This window comes from Lepidochelys olivacea (assembly GCF_965140295.1).
Source record: "Lepidochelys olivacea isolate rLepOli2 genome assembly, chromosome: 1".
NCBI classification, from domain to species: Eukaryota; Metazoa; Chordata; order Testudines; family Cheloniidae; genus Lepidochelys; species Lepidochelys olivacea.
Genome location: NC_140411.1, coordinates 201084208 through 201100789, shown reverse-complemented (window position 1 = coordinate 201100789; position 16582 = coordinate 201084208). Strand labels below are relative to the sequence as shown.

The 16582-nt window shown below is 43.6% G+C and overlaps 1 protein-coding gene across 1 annotated transcript; it reads right to left on the bottom strand.

Annotated features, from left to right (window-relative positions):
- Positions 1–766: 766 nt before the first annotated feature.
- Positions 767–16347, bottom strand: CPOX (coproporphyrinogen oxidase; the record flags this gene model as incomplete). Its single annotated transcript, XM_084626907.1, has 7 exons — positions 767–2668; positions 3365–3469; positions 6377–6595; positions 10398–10539; positions 11924–12034; positions 13216–13359; positions 15717–16347. The coding sequence occupies 7 exons, from the start codon at positions 16345–16347 to the stop codon at positions 2581–2583; spliced, it is 1440 nt and encodes a 479-aa protein (XP_084483033.1). The 3' UTR covers positions 767–2580.
- Positions 16348–16582: the final 235 nt, after the last annotated feature.

Sequence of the window (16582 nt, the reverse complement as noted above, 5' to 3'; positions counted from 1 at the left end):
GGGACCGAATGGCTCAGCAGCAGTTCTGCAGAAAAGGACCTAGGGGTTACAGTGGACGAGAAGCTGGATATGAGTCAACAGTGTGCCCTTGTTGGCAAGAAGGCCAATGGCATTTTGGGCTGTATAAGTAGGGGCAATGCCAGATCGAGGGACGTGATCGTTCCCCTCTATTCAAGGCTGGTGAGGCCTCATCTGGAGTACTGTGTCCAGTTTTGGGCCCCACACTACAAGAAGGATGTGGAAAAATTGGAAAGAGTCCAGCGGAGGGCAACAAAAATGATTAGGGGACTGGAACACATGACTTATGAGGAGAGGCTGAGGGAACTGGGGATGTATAGTCTGCAGAAGAGAAGAATGAGGGGGGATTTGATAGCTGCTTTCAACTACCTGAAAGGGGGTTCCAAAGAGGATGGATCTAGACTGTCCTCAGTGGTAGCAGATGACAGAACAAGGAGTAATGGTCTCAAGTTGCAGTGGGGGAGATTTAGGTTGGATATTAGGAAAAACTTTTTCACTAGGAGGGTGGTGAAACACTGGAATGCGTTACCTAGGGAGGTGGTGGAATCTCCTTCCTTAGAAGTTTTTAAGGTCAGGCTTGACAAAGCCCTGACTGGGATGATTTAATTGGGGATCGGCCCTGCTTTGAGCAGGGGGTTGGACTAGATGACCTCCTTTCCAACCCTGATATTCTATGAAGTACCTGTGATTTAATTACTTCCATAATTTATGCTCCTTCACCATGAGAAACCAGTGACACCAACACATCTGCAGCTCTAGCCACTTTATTCAGTTTCACAGTAGTGTCAAATGACAAGTCAAATAGCAAACAGAAGAAAGCTGCAAACACCATCTTGCTAAAACAAAAGAGGGCACATTTTTCAGATTTGGGTTTCTAAAAATACCTTTAAAAAAAATGGCCTGATATTCAAAGATTCTGAGCACCTTTGAAAGTCAGTCCACTTGGTTTAACTTTAACTGAATTAGTAAACCAGGTTAACTAGTGCAAGTCTCTATGTGACCATTCATACCTGTTTATGCCTGGTTTCAATTTGTCAGTGCAAACTAAGCTTCTATAAGCCAGGCTGAAGTAAATATAATAGTGCCACACAAAGCTACACCAGTTTAACTAAGCTGGTTTAAGATCAGACCTTTAGCTAAACTGGTGCAGCTTTATTTAGACCAAGCCCCCTTAGATACTTGGACCTGGAAAGGGCAAGAGTCTGTCACTTGTTCATACTGAGTAGTGCTTTACTCCTCAAGTAGTCCCTCTGACATGAACGGAGTTACTCAAGGAGTAAGGTACTATTCCACATAATCAAGGGCTGGGGAGAGAGGGGCTTTGAATGCATCCTGGATTTCAGTGCTTAACTTTAGACACCCGCATTTAACGATGTTGGATGTTCTTCTGTGAGAGTGTAGAGCGCAGCATGTCACAACTTCCCTCTTTTAGTAAGTGTTCTCTACAATCTTTGCCACCATCCCCTAAAAGCCTCAGAGTCAGCAGTTAGTGAAGGACACTTTATCTCAGAAGTACATTCATGTAAATAAAACCTAGTGCAAAAATTAGTATATAGATGGATTTCCTCCTCTTTTGGGTCAGCGCTTTGCTTAAACATATGTTTTGCTCTATTTTAGTGGAAAGGTGAATTTTAATACATCTTAGAGGATTTTTGATCTACAAAGCACATTGATAAAACATTTTTTACACTGCAGTCTTGATGGCTGGGATATAATTAAAGTAAAAACACCTTCCTTAAAATGTATGGCTTCATTATTTTGTCTGTGCGGTCTGTCTTTAACATAGCTCTGCTTGGTAGGTCTGAATAAAGGCAAGGTAGCTAATCTTCCTTAGTTTGCCCAGAGTAAAATGTTTCCTACCTGCTTTCAGTGGATTTTCGATGTGTTTTTTAAAGCAACCACCACTCCATGGAATTGCATTTGTCTAGTACATTTTTAGGAATGCAGGGCCAGATTTTAAAAAGTTATTTGGGCACACAATCGAATTGTGTGCCTAACTCCCACTGAGGTCAATGGGAGTTAGGCACCAAAATACCTTTAAAAATCTGTCCCTTAATGAAAAATAACTGTGATATAAAGTATTTGAAACTGGATTTAAAAAGAGGTTTAATACGCACCAGAACAGAGAGACTCATTTAACTGTGAAACAAATAAGAACATTATTTTTAAAATGTTAAAATTTCCTGTGAATTTCCTAACAGCAAGCAGTGTAATTTAGGGCACAATTCACCTTTAGCTTGGAAAACACTAATTCTTTAGGGGAACATTTTATAGTATTTTATACCATTGTGTGTTTAGACAAATTGAAACAGTTACTGAACACATCAGTTGGTCCTACTAATATCTCATGTACCCACCACAAGGCAACAGACAGAGAAAAGTGGGTCAGCCAGTGAAACACTTCACCACCATGCAAAGGACGACAAGTTTACAACATTTTTAAGGCACGTGAGAACATCATAATTCCAGACAGGAACTGCCAGGCCATGGCAGTTTGAGTGAAATGGTTGGTAAGACTTCATATTGTTTGCTTATAGTTGAGCATCCCCCTCACACTATTCATCAGTGCACCCAGTCTTTGGGATTGCGCAGGACTTCCAGGATTTCAGCTTCTCTGGACTTCTCTGGCGGCGTGTGCATGTACTGCCATCTGCACACAACAAAGAGGGAATACAGCTATTAGAGTCTGGCTGGCTGGACACCACTTGTCCAAAGCTGTGTTCTGATTGGACGTGGATGGCTGGGCCTTTCTGTGGATGCATAGTCACACACAACTGAAACGTCATCTCCAGTTAGGAACGCATATTCCTACGCCCATTATATTCAACAGCTAAGGGGGGGAAACCGTAGGTTTCAGCTTCCCTCTTGCCCCAATACACCAAACTGCAGCATGTGGTCCTTTCACCCACTGCTTAGCTCATTGTCTAGCGTCAAAGATAAATAAAGAGCTCTGCAATAATCCAAGGTTAAAAATGAAGGTAAAATAGTCCACTGAGCAACAAGCTGCTGCTGAAACGGCAGGGAACCATAAAAGTGTATGGGGGGCTGTGGAAAAAATAGTTAAAGATATTCCAAGCAGTAGAGAGTATTTAACCTTTTCCATTTTCTCATTCTTTTATTAGGAACTACTTTTCAGGTAGTGAAGGAAAGCAGTTTCCAAGTACTTCAGCATATAAAATCAGTCCACCCCAGCAACATGCTGGTTTCACAAAAGTAGGATTGGGGAGTGATATATGGTCTGCAGGTATGTATGAGGTACATTTCCTGCTGCCAATACCTGGCCAAGACTGGACAGCAGGAAAGAAAAGTGTTCTAGCATGTGAAAAACATGCAACTTTTCCCTTACCTGGCAGTCAGTGGCAGAGACATAAGAATGCTTTCAATCCTAGATCCTGGCGTTGCAAGGCCAAACTTTGTACCTCTGTCATAAACAAGATTGAACTCCACATACCTGTGGGGGAATAACACAGACACAAAGGGTTAGCACAAAAACAAATTTATTGTCACACAGGTTGATGTTTGCAAGTAGCAGAAGGCTGCAAACAATAGTGCGTTTCAGTCTCCTTGACCCTGAAGACACCAGAACAAAGAACACCAGTTTGGGGACCAGCTGTCCCACTGCAGCATATGTGCAGGAATGAATATGTACCCTTGTCCCCCTGTGAACAACAACAGGAAGTAGAGACTTTTACTGCACTCGCAGGCATCACAAAACAAGAACGGGAGGTTTCCAAATAAGTCAAATGAATTCACTGTCAACTCAGTGACTCAACAGTGAACGTCTACGCCATTCTTGAACAACTATTTGAGAGAATATTGGAACCAACCCTGCAAGCCACAGACCCAGTTCACCAATAACCACAAAGGCAATGCACAATATGCAGTCTGGTTAAACTCTCAATAGAAACTCTTCACAGTTACAATCTGAAGCCATATTTGCCTCCTAAATAAGATACAAGATGGAGGCAGCAAAATCTTTAGCAAATCTCCAGATGAAGTTTTCTAATGAAACAGCTACTTAATAAATTTACAGCCATCATGTTCTGGGCAACCTTTCTGTCCAAAGGGGCCACGTGCCCTTACAACACTGATCTTCCCAGCATGCAGTTCTTTACACAACAGGGGACATTTTCCAAAGGAGCTCATCCAGCAAGACTCTCTTTTGACTATTGTAAGGATCTGTGGTGGCCCTGTCCTATAGCTAATAGGGAAAGGGTAAACAGTCTCCCTCTGAGAAAGACCTGCAGCTACCCAGCACTTATACAAGGATGTGTAGGGCAGAGTCAGCTGCAGGGAATTATAAAATGCCCAGCATCCCAGAACAGTGGCAGAGAGTGTGAGGCAGGGGATTTGGAAAAAGGAAGCTATGTTGTTCAGTAACACCTGCCTCCCAACCCCACCCCAGCCCCCACTGCCAAAACTTGTCTGAACTCTGTCCAGGCTGTACTGGGCTTGTCCTGCCCGAATTGCTGGGCTAAAACACCCACTCAAAATTCCAAGCATTGACCCCAAGAGTAGCTATAGACAGAGATTTAAAAGTAAAAGCTATATAAAAGACAAGAACCTCACTTCATGATTTAAAATACAGGAATGAGGTAGCACCTGCCAGTGCAAAAGTGGACACAACTCTCTTGTACAGAATTAAGAAAGAAGGGAATTAAGATAAAATTTTAGTGGAAAGCATTCAAGACAGATTACAAAAAGCTCAATCCCCACCTAAATGCTAAAGCTCGGAGACACTTCCTGAGGCACATGGTGTATTCCATAAGCAGTGGTCAACATGCAGATTGGGACACCTGAAGCACTGTTGTGGCCCAGCTGTCTCTGTTATTGTTCTTTGCCTCAGCCCCTCAAATGGGAGAGTGCAGGGACCCTGCAGGACCCTGCATGGCACAGAAGCAGCCACTCTGCTTTCACTGTCTTGCTCCAGCATTCACGGCACTGAAAAGAGCCCCTACAATTCAGAAGCGGCTATCTTAACAACCAGACACTTTAAGAGAGGGACAGTGAGGGGAGGGACTCCTTATCTTCATGCAGAGGAGTGAAGATAACCTAGCCCAAGGCTCTGCAGGGAGATCAAACAGCAGCCTAGTAGGGTCTTGGCTGCAACCTAATGGAAACCCATTTTCCCATAACCCTCCAGAGTTTGCCACAACCATTCTATGGGCCTGATCCTACAATGCCCTGCTCATGTGAGCAGTCCCATTAAAGTAAGTAGGACTGCTCAGGTGAGTAAAGGCTGTAGGACAGAGACCAAAACTCAAATGCAGTCTTATTCTTTTCTATATCTTCTATATTCGTTTACTGGTTCATTCACTTTCTTTGAAGAAAGGGAGGAAGCCGGACAATAAGAAATAGCAATAAATGCTTTGAATAGAAATGGTGGAGTAAAAGGAGGAAAGAAGTACGTATCACAGCAATTAATAATAGGATTACAGCTGACATTTACAGGGGATTCTCAGTCCCTTCAGATTTCTTATGCTACAGAGAATTTCTAAGTCAACAGAGAAGGAGTTTTGCCAGAGCAAGGTATTTAAGGAGTGCCATATAAGCAGTAGCTCCTTCTCATTTTGTATCTAGTGACAAAAGCCATTTGAAAGCCCACCTACAATATTATCCTGCAAGACATCTTGCCTCACTAAATTTCACTATCATAAAGATGGGCCTCTTCTAAGGTGAGAGAGAAATTAAAAAGGAACGTTCTACATAAAGCACTTTATTACTTTTAAGAAATGCAGGAAATGGATGGCCTGATTTTTCCTAGTCTATTATTTACCATTGTCCCCATACTCACCTCATTACAGAACATTAAAACACAAGCGCTGTACCAGTAGGGATGGCCAATTTCCTCTTAGTTTAAAAACCTCATGTTTTAATAATGAGCATCACTGGCAGTGCTCAAGAGACTCTCTTTGAACTCTTGAGAGTTCCAAGGATTTCAGACTATGCAAAAGAAATCTCTTAAGGCAAAAAATACTTTATTCACTATGAAGAGTTCAGTTTGTACTGGCAAAGAAGTATAGGATCCTATACTTCTAAAATGGAATTAGCCTGAAGTCCTTTAAAAGGTTAAAAAAAAAAAAACACCCCAAAAAAACCCAACACAACAACCCTGAATATCCTACTTAAATTGGTACAACTGCATTTCTTTTATGTTTTTTAAAAAAAAACCAAAAAAAAAAAAAACCTAACTTTGTGAATCTGCAAAGATTCAACGTGAGAATGTTACAAAAGAGTTCTTGGAAAAACTTTTCCAGACACATGCAAGTTTCCCTAGTGTCATGACATAGAGGAACCAGTCTCACTTTCTCCTTTTCCCCAACTCCACTATGTTACATTTTGTTCCTGCATTACTCACCTCCCTCTGCGAAGCTGTTGCCATAACTTTTCCTCTGGTGTGAAAGGGTCACGGGAGTGTTTCTTCACAATGGGAACATAGCAAGGCACAATGGCTTTGGCACAACTCTGCACAAACTGAAATGCTTCTTCTTTTGAGGGAGAGTCCAGATCATCGAAGAATATGCCCCCAATCCCTCTTCGCTCTCCACGGTGCTTGATGTAAAAGTAATCATCACACCTGGAAGAAGCAACAACCAGATGTCAAGGCTAGTGCATTAAGTTCAGAGTAAAACAATCAAAACCCCAGACATTAGACAGGTGAAATGCAGATGAAAGGTCAAATCCTGCAAGATACTGAATGCCCTCTTTGCCCATTGGCTTAAAGGAAAGCTCAAGGTGCTCAGCACCATGCAGGACTAGGCTCTACATTAGCTGCCATTAAGGGTTAAATCATACTCTCAGTATAAAGAAGCATAACACTGCTTATCTTAAAAAGAAAATCTGCTACTGCACATGTACACACAAGCATAATAGCAGATTTTGAAATACGTGGCTATGTATGCAAACATTAGTCTTCAAGGCTATAAGTCCACACCTTTCACCTTACCAAGGAAACTGGGGGAAAATCTTACCAAGGTACATCTGACAGATCTCTGCAGCCCTTGTTTCCAGAGCTGTATAAAAATTCACATTTTATTTTGTGGAAGATTGCACACAAGTTTTTGCCATTTCACGTTCTCCCTAAAAACACTTTCTCCTTTGCAATTTTACTAGTTTCTTTTAAAAACACTTGAAAGATTCACAAATCTTAGCAACATTTGCCCATGAAAGCAGGCCCAATTTCAAGTTTGAGACAGAATGAGAAAGTCTTAGTGTCAGGCTGTGCATTTTGAGACAAAAGAGGACAGTATCTCCTTTCCTGAGGGTTCCTCCAAGGTCTCTCCCTCTCAGTACTAGAATCTCATAACATCTGCCCGAAATGGCTGCTCTCAAGCAATAAAAACAAAAATATGGGGTCATACATGCACTGAGATGGAAAAGTTACTGTAAATTGAAAGACATTTCTCTTTGGGTGGGAGAATCAGCTTTTTATTCCAAGGTGGGTGCAGAGTGAAACTTAGGGAATGTCTACACTTACCTCTAGAGCGATTGATCCAGCAGGGGTTAATTTATTGTGTCTAGTGAAGACGCGATAAATCGACCGCCGAGTGCTCTCCTGTCGACTCCGGTACTCCACCAGAGCAGGAGGCACAGGCAAAGTCGACGGGGGAGCGTCAGCTGTAAACCTACTGCAGTGAAGACACCGTGGTAAGTAGCTCTAAGTACATCAACTTCAGCTACGTTATTCACATAGCTGAAGTTGCGTAATTTAGATTGATTCCCCCCCACAGTGTAGACGAGGCCTTAGAGAGCAGTGGGACAGTGTGTGAAACTCAACAGAAGAGCATAGAGTACAGTATAAACCTGATGAGACACTTAGGACAGAAATTAGCACAGCAAGTATAAGTGCGAGCTTTTCCATTTGAGAAAGTTGGGTTCAGGGGCAGCACGTATGTCCCTAGACAACTGCTTCTTAAACCAAACACGAGTGTTGGGCTGTTTGCATAGGAAGGAAGTGATTCATCTCCCCTCCTCATGGGAGGAGAAGGAGTGTATTCCTCCCTGAGGCTGCCTTCTGAGTAAGGAACAAGGAAGTGCATGCTGATTCCACTAGATTCTCTCCTCCCCCCTGCATACATATACATCACTTGATAATGAGTAACGGTTGTACAGCCTTCCTTGTGGATATCTGTCAACGCTTTAAGCAGACATACCCCACACTACTGGCTATCCTCAACCTCTGTAGCTTGCTTGAATAGTTTTCTCATCTAGTAAAGGGACTGTAACAACCTGTACAGAAGCACTTGGATATAGCCTACTAGATAAGAGATTCCTCGAAGAGAAGATCATCACATGCACATTAACTAGCGTGCCTCCTAGATAACAGCAAAAATGAACTCACACCACCCACTTTATCTCTCAAACTCAGACAAAGGCTGGCAGCTTACAGAAAGAAGTTACCCTTCCTCTGGATACCATAGCTTGTGGCAGATAAGACACTGGATGCAGAGCAGCAAGCAATCCATTATGCTTTAAGACTAAAGGGCGCCATCAGCTATGTCTTCCAAAGTGAGAGAGACAGTCAGTTTAAATCTGTGTCTTTAAGTGATGTACAGCTGAACTTCCAATGCAGTTGTCATTGAAAGCTGCAGCTGTTTACAAAGCAGGATGCTCCCCTTGCATGCAGCAAGGACAAACTCCTTTCCCTCCTTGGCCAAAAAAAGCACCCTAATTAGTTCTGAGTAATATAATTTAGCCCAGTAATTGGCTGCTTTGTCTGACAGCAAAGATGCTGGGGTGGGATTTTCAAAAGTGCAGTGCTATCCCAACTGATCCCACTGAAGTCAATAGGAGTTTTACTACGGATTTCAGTGAGAGCAGAGTTAAACTACCTCCGAGTCCTTTTGACAATTGCACCCGAGGGTCTTGCCCCAACGAGGAAGAGGAATTGTTTAGGAAGGGCTAACAAGGTACAGGATATCTGGGAGCAGAGGAATGAAAAGAGAAGCAAGTTTCTCAGCTTGAACCATAAATAAAATGTTTCTCACCAGAGAGCTCTGTGGAATAGTCTCCCAGGGGAAGGCATGAAAGCCCAGTTGCTTGACACATTCACAAGAGAGATTAAATTGGACAAGGCACTTTTGGTCTGCAATCCTCCATTGGCAGGGAATGGACAAGGTAAACCAACAGGTCTTTTGCAGCTCTGAATGTCTAAAATTAAGATGCCACATTGTGGCTCCTCACATCTAACACTATTTCATAAAGACTAGAAGAAAGTTGTCTACGGTTTTGCTTTCTGACATTCCCTCCCTCCTCTACCCCTGCCAATACCTGTATCTCTGGCTACTTTCCCCCAATCCCTCCCTCCAGAAATACAAAATAAATAAAAATATGCTTGAGTAGTGTTGTGTTACAAGGAGATATAGATGGTCTTGTAATTAGGGCACTGGAATGAAGGTCTAGGTTTAATTGCTTAATATCTGTAACGTGCTTTGAGATGCTCATATGGAAGGCAGCAGGCACGACTGAAAGGCATTGTTATCAATAAATAAAGCAGCTGGCAATTTCACTCATGTATAATTACAATTGGGAATGTTTTTGCAACAGAGGGCGAGTGTGTTCTTTAGAGTTATATCACCTAAACCCTGCACAAGTTACATGTGTCAGACATTGTGCCATATTGTACAGTATTATTTATTAGGAGATAGGTCAGCAACAAGTAATATTATGCAAACAGAGCAATTAAAAACATTATTAGTGCAAACAGACCATATCATAGTAGAGAACTCTCTTTTCAATGAAGAGCAGCAAGCAAATTAGTTTGTGATTCTACAGCAGTCACTCCCTTCAGAGGATCTCAGTTCTTTTCAGGGTGTAATAAGTTGACCCTTACCATCTATCTCACAGGGGCATTTATTTTTTTCCTCTATTTTACCAGTGGGGAAAAATGAGACACACATATGTTAAGTTACTTGCCCAAGCTGACACAGGAGATCTGTGGCAGGGACAGGGATATGGGGTCACACAGCAACTCTGGAAAACAGGCTACAAGTATCGATTTATGAGCCCAATTTTAGACACTCAAATTTGAGATATTGTCCCATATGAATAATGGAGATCTCCAAGTGCTTTACAAACATATCTGGCCAAATTTTACCCAGATACACACTGGCAGCTCCAGCAGAGGTTCACTGGGAGCTGCTCATATATATCTCAGAGGGCAGAACATGGCCCTGATAAACCAGACTAATTATATATCACTCTCAGATGCTTAACCAAGATTCCCAATAGCTTTGTGAGGTGGGTGAATGACCAACTTAAAGCAACAGCATTAGCACGGCCTGTTGTGCGATACCTCTTCCTTCCCACAAATGAAAAAAAAAAAAGAAAAAAAAATCTGACCCAAAGTAAACAATTCAAGTACGTCTCCCCACACATACCACTTCTTGTACTTGGGGTACAGTTCTGGATTATGCTGATCACAAGCTTCCTTCAGAGTTTTGTGAAAATGAACAGCATCCTCTTCATTCAAGTAAGTTGGAGTCAGGTCTGTTCCACCACCAAACCACCACTGCTTAGTGCCTACAAAAGACAGACATGCAACAACTGCTTTATTTCCAAACACAAATGATATACAAGGGTAGGTGTCAGATACAAACTAACAATTGCAACTACTTTCAAACATTAAATTCAAGAGTACCTAAAAGTAGCACTGTAAATGCTTAGTTTAAACTAATATTATATGGGTGAAAATGACTCATGAATCCTGACAATTATTAAATAAACCTCCAAGCAGGAAAGTTTGTACAGCATTATATCAGTTGACCTGACTACTGCCCATTCTCATGTGGTATCAATTGCACAAGGTTAGTCTTTTATAGTTATTATCCTGAATGGGCTTACAAAAAAAATTCTCTCAGGTTTGTAATGATAGTCAGGAGCCACATACAGTATATTAGTTTAAGTTAACCCTGCAGCAGGAAGGGAATGAGCAGGGAAATGAGTCAATTCCTATAAAAAGTTGTTTTGCAAATTGTGGTCCATGGACCACCGGTGACTGGTCACATGGTGTCGCTCCTCCTTGAGTCCTATTGATAAATTTCATTAAAATAAAGTTAAAAATAATCTCAGTACTTTCCTAATATTAGTTCTGCCATGAAAGCAATTGATGTAGTTGCAACAAGGAAGTTATGGGACAGGGAGGGGAGGGAAAATAGGTGGTATGATAGTGAATGGAGAGGTGGTCTCTATGAGACACACTGCATTAAGATGGGGTCCACATCTGGAAACCCCTGCTCTACAAGGCAGTAAGTTTCCTCTATATCTATCTATCTATCTCCAGGCAGATAAAAGTTACGGCAGAAGAATTTTATATGAAATGAGGTTTATTTACAGAAGTGGCAGGAGGCAGAGCTTGTTTATATATATGTACAAGCTCTAATTCCTGCCATTTTGTGAATAAACCTCATTTCATATAGAATTCTTCTGCCATGACTTTTATCTGCCTGCATATTTTAGAGTGCACAGTCACATTTCAACATTTTCCATGCCCACCGTTTTTAAAACACAGAGAAAGACAAAATCAGTCTGGTCTGCAGTGATCAGTCATGGAAAAGTATCTAGGAGATTACTGGCATTTTTCTAAGTATTTATGTTTTAGTGTAGTTTATTGACAAACAATTATAACATGTACATTATATAACCACATTAGTCAGAAGCAATTTACAAACAGTAATTAAGTTGCAAAAACCTGCAAGATAGATACAACTATTACAACTATTTTACAGATACATAAACAAGAGTTCAGAGGTTAAGTGACTTACTCAATGCTACACAACAAATTTGTGGCATAGCTGGAAACAGAATTAGAAGGGTTCGTAATCCTGTGCTTTACCCACTAACTCACGTTCCATCCTTAAAGTTTGACTCCATATTTGTACACACTCCAGACCATTATAAATCTTACCGTCTGCTTCCTCAATTTCAAAGTATCTGTAGTTGAAGTGTATAGTTGGAACATGAGGATTCTTTGGATGGATAACGGAGCTTACACCCATGGCACAAAAAGGCAATTTACCTAGACAGCAACACATACATAAAAAGCAGTAGTTAAGAACGGGAACAATTTACATGCAGCACCTTTTATCCTGAAGGCTTCCAAACTATGGCTCCAATTCTGCAACTGGCTCTGCATGGTGTGTCATTGAAGTCAGCATGTCTACTAGATGGGTCTGACCATAGGAGCTAGCTGAAGAATCAAGATCTAGTGAATGCTGAAATGCAGCACACAAGCACAATACCAGCTCTTGCAATTTTCTCCTCCAAACAAACAGCAACATTTAGAATTTGAGAAATGCAAAGCAAGCTCAAGTTATCAACAGTGAGCTGTCGTTTATGACAGTGTATTTATGGTCAGAAAAGAGACCCAAAAATAGCAGTGTAAATGCTTACAAGCTTGCTCCAGGCGCATCTTCCAAGTTATGCTGGTTTACTGCAGTGACAAAGAAGTATTACTAAGACCGCATGGAGACCAGGAGAAACTGGGTTCTATTCTGCCTTTTGTTTCAGCAACAAAACAACTCAACAAGTTCTAATTGACTTGGGGTAGGGGAGGAGTTCCCTTTAGTTCCCTTAGAAAAACAGAAACCTAAATTGTACTTTTGTACTGGGGTTGTGTGTAACGGAACAAGATTTTTATTCATGAACAAATATGAGATGAAGACAGAATATGGAATACTATGACATTTTTACTGGATCCTTTTTTGACTTGAACTACACTTTAGTGTTATTGCAAGGCTAATAGGAGACAAGAGTTAAAATAATTCTTCTGGCAAACATAACATGCCATCATATTAATGAATGCTGTTTTCACCTTGAGGTTGTTTTAATAGTCCACATACCTTTTCCTCTTTAATCTGGATTTTGTAATTGCTCAAACAAATTTGCCTGCACTTCTTTTGTCCTCAAGATAGAGTAACAAGACAAGGGAGGTGAAACTTATTTTGATATTCAAATCTTTGGAGATTTGAAAGCTTCCTAGGTGAGTGTTCATGTTTAGAACCTGTCATGCATGCTATAGGAAGAGTTGTAGAGCACTGAGAAGAGACACAATTTAATTCAGAAATGTGGCCTTCTTCAAGATCCGTTTGATGGGGTAAGGCAGTTTATAAAAACATAGATAAGAGAAGTTTGGACTTATTTGTCTCCAACACAATAATTCACTGTAGGTTCAATTAGGTTTTAAGTAGCACGTTTTACCATTTTTGGTCTTCAGAGTTTTCCCTCTGCTTCTCATCTGTTGTACTGCTTCCTCGGAAAGATGCCCAGATACTACAGAAACATTGACGCCTGCCTTCTCAAAGACGTTGCCATCCTGGAGCACACAACTGATACCACCACCACCTGTTAAACACAAGCCCAGGAAAGTTTTGGTCTCAGAAGCATCTTATCCTGCCAATTCTTAACACTGACTAATAGAGTACAGGTGACCATTAGATCTTCAAGAGCTATCTTGACTCCTTTGCTTACCTTGAATAACTACAAATGATGTTGATGATAAAATTATCTAGTTCTTTTACAGATCCACCTCTATTATTTGACAATCACCTCTTGAAGCAGTGAATTTTACAGGCTGACTATAGATTGTGTGAAGTACCTAGAGAGCCCATGTATTCGGTCACTGGAAACACAGTGAAGTCTGGAGTTACTAGAACCTGGCTAGAAACAGAACTATAAACCAGACTCACTTGTAACTGTGAATAGAAACAAACAGCCAGATTTTGACTTCAGTTGTGCAGCAGAGTTTTCGCCATAAAAAACCCTCCCGATGACCCAAGTTACATAAGTGGCAAGATTAAATGGTCAGCTTAAGTACCATTAGTACTCTCTTCTGAATTTGAATTTGTTTTAAGCCGTTCCACATCTCCAAAGTGAAACCAAAGACTGTAATTAATATCACACTTCATTCTCAGTCATTCATTGTCACTCATTAAGGGACACATTTTATCAAAACTTCTCATTTTAAAATACTATGATTGCTCCAAATCAGTTAGAAGCCTTGAAAAATCCATTCTCACTCTCCCACTTGTCAGCAGGAATAGTGAAATATTCCCTGGCAAGTACGGGGGCTTGTACAGAACTTAGTTTCATTTAAAACAAAAATCTAGCTCTTATGATTGTGAAGCGAATCTGTGAAATGTACGGAGAATTCAGGAAGATTACACTAGACTTTCAGACAGCTTCTGTGCTTCTGATGAAGTGAGCTGTAGCTCACGAAAGCTTATGCTCAAATAAATTGGTTAGTCTCTAAGGTGCCACAAGTACTCCTTTTCTTTTTGCGAATACAGACTAACACGGCTGCTACTCTGAAACACGGCTGCTTCCACAGCTATTCATAACTTTCCAGAGCAGCAGTAGTCTTTGAATAAGAAGGCTCCATTCAGCTTCTCTGCTGCTATTCAGAACCCTGAATGGAATAACAAAACTGTCACAAACCATGTCAGTTTCACACTGCTGCTTGGGAAAGCAATGAGGAACCATATATGCAAGTACCGGAGATGTTCAGGAGAAAGGGAGTAGGAAGAAAGGAGGATTCAAAATAAACCTCTCTTTTGCCTCCAGCAGTCAGGAGGCTACTGAGAAGGGGTAGGTCTGGGGGGAGGGGGCAGATGGAAAACAACAACTTCTTGCAATTCAAGGAAGAGGGATCTTCACATTTATCAGACACCTACTAATCAAAGGCAAATACAGAAGATAGAGGTCCCCCCCATCAAGCAGGGTACGTGGAAAGCATCCTGGTAGAAATCCCAGCAACCCTTCTCTTCCCTGGAGCTGGAGAGGACTCAGGATAGAGCCAGACTTCTCACTAATACCTTTATTCTGGACTCACTGGTAGGGCCTAGCCTTCTTTTGTACAGTAGATTTGTTTTTCTATGTAGTATGTGTCTGGTAAATTTTTCAAGCCTTAACCATTTATATCCTCCCTTTTAGAATCTGTGTGTGACTGTGTGAAATGCCCAGAATTTATGCCTTGGAGAGTAGAGGCAGAAATGTGGTATCTACAAGAAAAGCATCATAATAAAACAGAATCTGTCCATACCACAAACAACTCTACCCTGTTTGGCAACAACTGATGACTGCAATATTTTACAAGAGAATTACTCAACATTCTTTTTGGCTTAACATAACACGTTTTATTTTACACTGGGTGGGAAGTGATTGCTTAATTGCTAGAGACACAAAGACCTGTTCCTAGGAATTCCTAATTTATTTTCAGGGTGCAGCAGAGCTCTGATATTGGAAAGGAAAGAGGCCAGAGGAAGGGTCAATCAGATACAACATTCTCCAGATGATGCACACATGAGCATGCCTCCTTTTGGCACCCCTCTTTTTCTTTGACCAGTGGTAATGTGATGTGCGGATCTGCCCCTGACGGACCAAATGATTAACACCCGGAGGACCCGCTTCCCACCCTGCTCATGACAAGCTGGGAAAGCGTGGAAGAGAAACAATCCCCTCCCGTATCTTAGCGGTCGGCACGATCTACCCAGGGTGCGGCTTCACCGTGGGTTTGCGGTCTGATCGCCCACCTGTCAACTTGTTGTTATACCCGGAGTACGTGCGGCCGGGCACAGACACCCTGTAAGGATCCTCCGGTCCGCCCACCATGCGTGCAACTCACCCCCCAGGTGCGCGCAGCCAGGCTCCCACTCCGGGCCCGGCCCCCTCGGCCCCGCTCCCCGGCCCCCGCGGCTCGTCACCTTCTTTCCTCTCCCACCGGTCCACGGTGAAGGTGGCGCCGCGATCCACCTGGGCCAGGGCGCGGCACACCTGGCTCTGGGTCTCCATGATCAGCATCTCCATGCGGCTCCGCACGTCCTGCCGCCGGCTCCGCAGCTCCCGCAGCCCGCTCACCGGCGGGGCCATGAAATCCCCGCAGCGCCGGGACAGCTCGTCCTCGTCCTCCGCCGCCTCCCCCAGGCTGGGCGCCACCGGCTCCCGCGACACCATCTCCGCCCGCCGCGCCAGCCCCAGCCCGGCCAGCGCCGCCGCGGCCCCCGCCAGCCCGGCCAGCAGCGAGCGCCGCCCGGGCCGGACCCCGGCGCCGGAGGAGGAGCTGAGCCCCCTGCGGGAGGCGGCGCGGCCCCAGGGGCAGCATGGACGCAGCGCGCCCCGGGCGCCCCCAGCCCCGCGCAGCAGCAGCGACATGGCGGGAGCAGCCGCCCGCGCGCCGCCTGCGCCAGCCAGCGGCGCTCCGAGCACGGCATGCCGGGAAATGTAGTTCCGGCGCCGGCCGCTCCCGCCGCCCAGGGCGCTGCGCCGCACTACAGCCCCCAGCAGCGGCAGCGGCGGCGGCAGCGGGGAGGGGCGGGGGAGAGGGTTGCGGGCCATCCGAGAACGATGGGGCGGGGCGTCTCGCTCGCGCCGGACATGGGCTGCGGGGGCGTCTGAACCCGGCGGGTGCTGCAGGGTTTGCGGGAGGGGGGCAGCGTAATCAGGCGCGTCCGGCGTCCCCAGCAGCGGGGCTGCAGAGTGCGGTAATCCCCACAGAACCGCTGGGTGCCTGGTGCAGGGCGGGGGGGTCAATCCCCCACCGACCCAGCGGTTGCTGCCCAAGGCAGGGCTG